The following is a 9349-nucleotide window of genomic DNA, read 5'->3' as shown; positions in this document are numbered from 1 at the left end:
ATTTTCTTGTTTTTTTTATTCTTTACATAAGATAAGAGGTTTGGTGATTCCAAACTCTCTCTCTCTCTCTGTGTGTGTTTCTTAAGGAGACTAACAAATAAAGTAGAAAAAAAATATTATCATAATATAAAATAAAATAAATTTTAAAATGACATTAGCCCAGCATTGAGGGAAATAGTGTCTGGCAAGGTTATTTATTTAGGTTTTTTGTTGAATCGCAATCTGAATTTCAAAGTTAGAATTTTTAATACATTTCGAATTCCAGGAAATTTGACTTAAACCCGATACTCCGTGGATTAATTTATATATCTCTATTTGATTGGATTAATACATCCATGATAGAGTCGGTGCAACTGAACTAGCCGTGCCCGGCCAATTGGCCATAGCATCTCTTACCTGATTTTTTAGCTAATTTTTTGATTAGCCTACCTGGTGTGACATCACTTTTGAGTTGCATCATATCCATGACATCATCCAGACCGGCTAATGAAAACAAGAGCTGATGATTTCGCCAGGTAAGAAACTATTTTCATGGCTTCCTTCTGATTTGCACCAACTCCTAACTCTACTCCATATGCACTGTTCTAAAACTGTAGGCAAATAAATTTGTGATAGAGCATACATGCACATCTTATTGCACCTCGTCACCTCGTAAAAATGAAATAATTTAAACACCACATGAATGAATTCTTAAGGCAAAACTTTTGTATTTAATACTATATTCACATAGAGCAATTTGACATCCAGGTTTTTTTTTAAAGGCTTTTTGCCATTACGAGCAAACTATTATTATTTTTTTTATTTTCCTCAATTTCGAATCCACTTTTAGCTTCGGCTGAAACATTTCTATAAATTATAACCTCAGTTAACATTAATCATGTTTCATGTTCAGATTCAAGATGCATTGCTCTTCCTTTGTGACATATAACGTATTTCATAAATACACAAAAGACACACTCCCGATGTTATTTATACATTTGAGACTAAGCTTTTATTTTTTATTTTTTTTTAATATTACAAACCATTGTTCTTTATTCACAAACCACTGTAGTGATATAAACACTCATTTCTAAAGACAGATATACACATTTTCTGGGTTTGCAGATTTCTTTGATAATCTGTTTTGAAGTCACTATAATCCACACATGGTATTTTATAATTTATTTTATACTTGATAGCATCAGTAATTATTTACATACATGAAAACATTCCAAATATATATTGTTTAAAAAAAGAAAAGAACATAAATTAAAAAAAAAATCCAAATATAGCTATCCCAGATAAACATTTTAATTAAATTGTAACCAGTGAAAAATCTTTTTACTATTTTTTTTTTGCGAAATATGGATACCTCTTTCCTTCAGACAAATGTCATTCAATTACAGATTTGTTGTTTTTTTTTTCTTCCGGAATTTATACTACCATTCATTCACATCATAAAGTCGTAAGTAAACCTGATTTTAAAATCAGTTTCTATGAGGTGTATTAAAAAAATGATGCAAACCCCCATTGTCGATTTGAGGTGATGCCGATCTACTAAAAAAATATTGTCTTTTTTTTTCCCCAGTGTTACAGTACATTTTAAACTGGATTTGCATATACTTTAAATATACTGGAGGGAATATCCCTTTTTCTTTTATACTGAAAATAACACACAATACAGAAAGTTTTCTTTTTTTTTCTATTTGAAACTTTTTTTTCTCTAATTTCTAAACATAAAAGATACTTTCTATACTTAGAAACACTACTGAAAACATTTCATCTTTTGTGGATCTTTATTGATGTATGTTCAACTGATCATACTTGCATGCACATACGATGACAAAGAGAAAATCTGGTCACAAACACTTGTATTTAAAGCAGTTTTTTTTATAGCAAGTTGGTAGGTTTACAGCAGTGATTCATTGAATACAGTGGTCGTCTCTGTAGACGGGCACAGTACATATGAGGATATTATTTGCAATGAACAGAAAATAGAAAGAATGGGCAATAGACCCACATTTTGAACCCCACCCGACCAACCCCCCAAAGTTAATTGTATTTTTTTTATTACAAATACAAAAACAAAACTCCAGATGAGATTACCATAGCTAGTTATAGCTCATAAACAGGACACCATGGAAGAGAATCTACACATATGCACAGACAAACTGCAATTTTTCAGTAACTTGACAAATGGAATTATTATGAATTTCATTGCATATTTCTCATCACTCAGAATGATAGGCTTGAACTGTGCTCAATGTTGATGATACTGTCACCAGTAACCGTTGACTATTGTATGCTATGAATCGTTTTCATATAGTACGCTTTAAAAAACTTTATAAAATTACTAATTGCATATTTTTATGTGCATGAAAGAGAACATCCTGTTGCTAAGTGTTTCGCTCCTATTTAAAGACCACCCGTTAGCAAAATGCTCTTTTTGTATGTTTTTGGACAAATCTTTATGACCGACTGAGAATAAATAAATTTAATAAATAACACTGTGCTACACTTATTTTCCTCCAATGATCTACACTGTGATTCTCTACCATTTATTATGTGTTTTCTGATTAAAATAAATGGTCATGAATATTCCTCAGGGATTGATCCCCTGTGCAGCCCTCTCAAAATATATAATTTAGCAGCGTTGTCTACATACTATCAGCGGACTGGTCCGTCATGTCACCTCACAATCACGGCCATGCAAAAGGAGATATTATTAGTCGAATCCGTCACTGGACAAGTCTATATGCTCCATAATATAGACTCATTCAAGGATGGACGACCATGTTAGACCCATTTGCACCTGATAGAGAATTCCTGAAAGCTAGTCTAATGAGAGACACTGAATAATTCAATGGGACCCCGAGTATGTAAGATGCATTATCTAATTGAATACGTACAAGAGAATATGAGATTACCACCAGATTCGACTCTATTACTATCATTTCTAGTTATAGCAATTTCTAATCCCACCCATATGTTATATAATAGACAAACACATCAATAATAAAAAGAAATACGTTGCATAAGTTATAAGTATTAATGATATGTTGGTTTATTATTATTATCCCCTGCAAAAATGATTTTATTTTTTAATTGATCATTTTTTTAATTAATAAGAAAATGTTTTCTTTGTTTCCTTTTTTTCTATATTTGAGATTTTTTTTCCCTTCTTTATTTTTTTTTTCAAGGCTTAGAAAATGTTTTCTTTGTTTCTTTTCTTTCTATGTTTGAGACATTTTTTGCCTTCCTTATTTTTTTCTTTTTCAAGGCTTAGAAAATGTTTTCTTTGCTTCTTTTCTTTCTACATTTGAGACATTTTTTGCCTTCCTTACTTTTTTCATTTTCAAGGCTTAGAAAATGTTTTCTTTGTTTCTTTTCTTTCTACATTTGAGACATTTTTTGCCTTCCTTACTTTTTTCTTTTTCAAGGCATAGAAAAAGTTTTCTTTCTTTCTTTTTTTCCTATATTTGAGACGTTTTTTGCCTTCCTTATTTTTTTCTTTTTCAAGGCTTATACCTAAAAGCTTTGATGAATCATACACTTTGATCAAATTCATTTTGTAATTTATTTATTTTTTCTTTTACGATAACTTGATTTTTTTGAGGTGTGTTTCGAAATAGTTCAAAGTATTCTGAAATGTATAAGCTATTAACGAGTCTGTTAAAATAGGATTCCCTATTTAAATATATACCTTAATTAAGTAATTTTAGCTGTAAACTACCACTTACTGGAAATGAAAGGAAAAATTAAACTAAAAAAAAAAAAACTTACAAGACCCATGAATTTAAATAGAATAAACTCTCTCAGTAAGAAAATGTTTTATTAAGGATTATGGTTTAGTAAACATGAATAATAAACTAACTTTTATGACACATAATCCATATTTTATAGAAAATTTGGATCTTTACAGGTCTGAAAACTAAGTATAAAGAGTGGTTACTGTGTGTCAGTCATATAAATTAACTGGCATACAGTAATTCAAAACTTTCTTTTCATTAAAACAGAAGTTACATAGATAGTTTTGTACAACTGAAAAATTGCAGATTGTTTACACAGTATAATGTTTAAAAAAAGCAGCAACAAAGCAGTTGAAAATACCGTGATTATCTCTACATAATGAATGCAATACTTGTAAAATGTTTATATAAATCTTGATATATTTAGTAATTAACTCCATAAAAATGATAATTTTTCTCTAATAGTTGTTCTAATAGGCTAAAACTAAAAGCATAATAGGCTGCGTATATTCTTAGAACTTTAACAACTCCACTGCACAGATGTAAATTTTGTACATTTTAACTGGTACAAACAATTTAAGTTTTTTTTTTATTACTTTCCCTTTACAACTTTCAAAAAAAGAAAAAAATAGAAACAGTGCTTTTGTCATCTTTTTTAATAATACTCCCCCTCCCACATTATAAAAATCAGCAATGATATCAATAATTTATTATACTGGAAGAAATATAAAAAAGAATGTAGATGAACTAACTAGCTTGTTTTGTTTTTTTTTCTTATATATATATTTTTTTTTTTTTTTCTTGTTTTTGCTCTTTTTTTTCTTGTGATTTTTGTCTTTTCTTGATTTTTTTTTTTCAAACTGTTGTACGCCAAGATTATTATTAAGAGCTGAATACTGTCTGGTGGAATGCTTATAAAGGGTAAGCTAGGATAGCATTTCATCAGATTTTATGTACAAAGAGTCAAATTCACAAATTTAAACACAACCTTTGGCTCTGGACAATTAATAAATAATTTAGGACAGTCACTAAATGAATTTTGGTGCAGTGGCAACCTTTTTGCTTAGATGTTTCAGCATTTTAGCCCTCCCAAATAAACTGAAATATGTAAATGCAGAAATGACTACTATAGTCACACGCTTACAAAATGTGATAATTCCAATAGCTTAATATTTAGCATATATTATTAATTTACATATTATAGCACTCTTGATTGTGGCCCTAAAATAGTTTTTTATTCATATCTACATTAGTAGCTTCCTAGGTCAACCACAAAAAATCTACAGCCAACAATCAACTACAGAACTTTGAGAAATTAAAGACCCACAATATTAAAATACACAGAACAAAATATCTGAGGTATAAGATAAAAAATGTAATTTTACTCTCTTTGAGTTGTATTTAGTTATTTAGAGTTGCTAAAATGATGCACTACTGCATGTATTGCAATACCCAGGCCTCGGAAAGCTTCTTTTTTTTCCCCCACACTGGAAGAGTTTTATGGTTTTGTCATTTAGTATGGAGCAAAACGGCTGTATCCCCCTCGGTATATACTAGCCTGTAATGAAGAAAGAACGAGACCGACATCATCAGCATGGCTCCTAGTCTTGGCATCAGTGAAGGGTGCAAAAGCATTCTGAAACAAAGCAATTTCATGGGTTTGTTTTTTAAGGTTACTTTAAAAAAAAATCAATTTCAGAAATGAAAATATTACCACCATTACAACCACCCCAGAAATCAATCACCATTAAAAAAAATAATAGTTAAGATAACGAACAAACAATGATAATTTCAACATTTATGCAGAATCCTGAATTAAGGTGTTTTTCATAGAGTTCTTTATGCATTTCAAAAATCATCATTTTTAATCAATTAATATATTGCAATTATATTATATGGCACTGTGTACTTGCAATTGCTCATTTTGCCTTTCTACCCAGCTTATTCTTCTGTTTTCCATTAGGTCTTTGACGTCATGTGATTAAAAATGACTAGCTGAATTCTTCTAAGCATTATGTAGAAACAGGAGGCCTCTTCCTTGCGTGAGTCATAAACCGCTGCAAAAGTTCCTTGCAGGGGAAGGAGGGAGCAGCTGGGTCATGAGTTGAAGAGGGGAATGATAAATGCAGGAACAAGAGACTTCCTGTTCTTACATTGAACAGAGAAAACAGAACAATCAGATGGGTAAAAGGGGACATTTAGCAATTGTGGATATAAAGTGCTATATGATATGATAACTTCAATATATTAAGAGGATAAATCTTTGACTGGAGTCCTTCTTCAATATAGAGGTGCATGGCTGGGCCAAACTGTGGCTACAATGTTTTCCCAAGACACAGCTTTTTTAACTTTATTTTTGTGGCTTTAATTTTTATCATTAATAAAGTAACACATTAACAGCCATTTATCAAGCACAAAATGGGGAAAAGGATTTGTCTCGAATATTCCTTTTATATTACTCAGTATTCATCAGAGAGGAATATAGTGAAATGCTCCAAGCTCTCTCTTGTTTTGAGATACGGCATATAACAGAAATATATACATGTTTACCAATCAAATGTGATTTTTCTTTGAACCTTGGATTTTATAGGGGTTGTCTTATAAAGATACTGTATTGTATGCCTTATAGATGCAGTACAGCAAGTTCTCCACTTGGATCACTCCTTTGCTTTAAAAGTCAAAGGAAAAGCACTTTTGGCCTAGCAATGTATTTTAGTCTTTGGAAAACAGTCCTTTTACAGATTAACATTTGAAAGTATTGGTTAAAATATCTGCTTCACTTTAGTAAATGGCTTTAGATCTCCTAAGATAACCAATTCTGGACCATGCTTTTTAGGACTCCATATTGGGCTGGACTTCCTCTTTGCCTCTTAGAAATTTATGTGTAAATTTTCAAGTGACTGACACCAGTTGAAGACATATCCCTACACCATTTCACCCTGGTAGTACAAATTGGATGCTAACAATATTGCTGGTAGGCACCTTGAGCTGTAAGTACCAAATGATGAATTTACTCACACATTTTGTGGGAGGAATAACTAAGGAATGGCATAACACAGATGGCCCAGAAGCACTATTTAATATAGAAGATATGCTAAGTATTTACAAAAATAGATATATCAGAAATAGAGATGAGCAAAACAGCTAAAATTTGTATTTATCTTGAAATCATCCTGGAAATTTGATTTAAATCAAATAAATTCAGTGTAAACTGAATCCTCTGAGAACACATTAGAAACAACACATTTATACACATCTCGATTTGGCCCTCCCTATTCCTTTCTTGCCATCACTGTTTTTCCCATTAGCTCGTCTAAAGTCTCATTCCTGTGTTCTGTCTTCCACCTTCTACCTTAAGGTACTGTCACACTAGACGATATCGCTAGCGATCCGTGACGATGCAGCGTCCTCGCTAGCGATATCGTCCAGTGTGACAGGCAGCAGCGATCAGGCCCCTGCTGGGAGATCGCTGGTCGGGGAAGAAAGTCCAGAACTTTATTTCGTCGCTGGACTCCCCGTAGACATCGCTGAATCGGCGTGTGTGACACCGATTCAGCGATGTCTTCACTGGTAACCAGGGTAAACATCGGGTAACTAAGCGCAGGGCCGCGCTTAGTAACCCAATGTTTACCCTGGTTACCAGCGTAAAAAAACAAACAGTACATACTTACATTCAGCTGTCTGTCCCTTGCCGTCTGGTTCCTGCACTGACTGCTGGCCGTAAAGTGAAAGCAGAGCACAGCCACAGCGGTGAGTCACCGCTGTGTGACTCACCGCTGTGCTGTGCTTTCACTTTCACTTTACGGCCAGCAGTCAGTGCAGGAACCAGACGGCAAGGGACAGACAGCTGAATGTAAGTATGTACTGTTTGTTTTTTTACGCTGGTAACCAGGGTAAACATCGGGTTACTAAGCGCGGCCCTGCGCTTGGTTACCCGATGTTTACCCTGGTTACCGGGGACCTCGGGATCGTTGGTCGCTGGAGAGCTGTCTGTGTGACAGCTCTCCAGCGACCAAACAGCGACGCTGCAGCGATCCGGATCGTTGTCGGTATCGCTGCAGCGTCGCTAAGTGTGACGGTACCTTTAGTCTCTTTTTGAGCCTCTGATGCTGCCGTCCTTCACTAGGCACGCCATCGTGTAAGTCATTCACTCTAATGACGCTTGTCATATCAATGTAACTGTGAGTGGCACAACACGTTATTAATGTGTGCTAGATCCAACATGATGTTTTGGGGCTTTGTGAAGTACAGCAGCACAAAGGACTGGAAAGAGAAGATAGAAGGTAGAAGACAGAAGACAAATGAGCCAATAGGTGGTAGTAGGGCAGGCATGGGAAGTGTCAAGAAAGAGGGGTTATATTATTTTTCTTACTAATTTCTTCCTGACCTTCAGAATCGAAGATAACCGCAATCAGCTAGCCACCCTCCATTTTGCTGGAATCAGTATAAATCAACATTTTCACTTCATTTTTAATGTGTAACAAATTCGAAAAAATGAGAAGATTCATCAATACTGTCTTTTACATTTTTTAATCTACACTTGTTCTTGTCTTTGAAGATAATACATTTCAAGGAAGTACATGAATTTGTATAATTTTGCTTTTTGAATTTAGGACAGTTTTTGGAGAAAAAAAGGCTATAATATTTTACTGCCTTCTCAAGGCAAAAGTATCAATTCTATCTGATCTGTTTTGCAGCCTGTGATCCTCTACTGCTTGAGTATGCCGTTTCAATCTAGTATGTATTGATGAAGTACCTTGATAACCAGGCAATAGTTAAGCAAGAAGCCTGGTGACTAGTTTGATCTATTACATGCTAAGAGTTTTTAGGAGACAGAAACAGTTGCAAAACATTACAATGTAAATATCTACATGATTATTTTTAGATGGTGTTTAAATGATTAATTACTATCATATATTTCTAGCATTAGGTTAGTCCATGTAAGTTTGTATAATATATAGATTTTTTCACCAACTATCTTAGTTACAGGGGTGGTTTCGTGAACAAGCTCATCCTAAAAAGTTGTCAGTCACCTTGTATAAGTAAAGGAAGCAAGAGTCAGAGATTTTCTCTAGGATGGTTTTATAAATATTTAAAGTGTATATATATATATATATTCAGCTCTGGCAAAATTTAAGAGACCACCACATCAAAACCCTGTCATGGGCAGCCCAATCTCCAGACCTGAACCGCATTGAAAACCTCTGGAATGTAATCAAGAGGATGATGAAGCCATCAAACAGAGAAGAACTGCTTACATTTTTGCACCAGAAGCAATGTGAAAGACTGGTGGAAAGTATGGCAAGATGCATGAAAGCTGTGATTAAAAATCATGGTTATTCCACAAAATATTGATTTCTGAACTATTCCCAAATTAAAACATTAGTATTGTTGCTTCTAAATGATTATGAACTTGTTTTCTTTGTATTATTTGAGGTCTGAAAGCACTGGGGTTTTTTTTATTTTGACCATTTTTCTTTTTCAGAAAAAAAAATACAAAATTTTTTTTGTTGGAAATTCAGAGACATGTTATCAGAACTTTATAGAATAAAAGAACAATTTACATTTTACCTAAAATATACCTATGAAGAGAAAAATAAGACAAACTAAATGTTTTGCAG

The 9349-nt window shown here is 33.3% G+C and overlaps 1 protein-coding gene across 12 annotated transcripts in view; it reads right to left on the bottom strand.

Moving 5' to 3' along the window:
• Window positions 1-965: 965 nt before the first annotated feature.
• Window positions 966-9349, bottom strand: part of RBFOX1 (RNA binding fox-1 homolog 1) — a 974878-nt gene continuing 966494 nt past the window's right edge. For all 12 annotated transcript variants that reach the window (XM_069733980.1, XM_069733986.1, XM_069733978.1 and 9 more), the window contains one exon: window positions 966-5364. In XM_069733980.1, the coding sequence (XP_069590081.1) occupies window positions 5242-5364 (123 nt within the window). In that variant the 3' untranslated portion in view covers window positions 966-5241. The remainder of the gene's footprint in view (window positions 5365-9349) is intronic.

Source organism: Ranitomeya imitator, chromosome 7, assembly GCF_032444005.1.
Source record: "Ranitomeya imitator isolate aRanImi1 chromosome 7, aRanImi1.pri, whole genome shotgun sequence".
In the NCBI taxonomy this organism is placed as follows: Eukaryota; Metazoa; Chordata; class Amphibia; order Anura; family Dendrobatidae; genus Ranitomeya; species Ranitomeya imitator.
The sequence above is the reverse complement of the archived record's forward strand: the minus strand, read 5'-3'. Positions and strand labels throughout refer to the sequence as shown.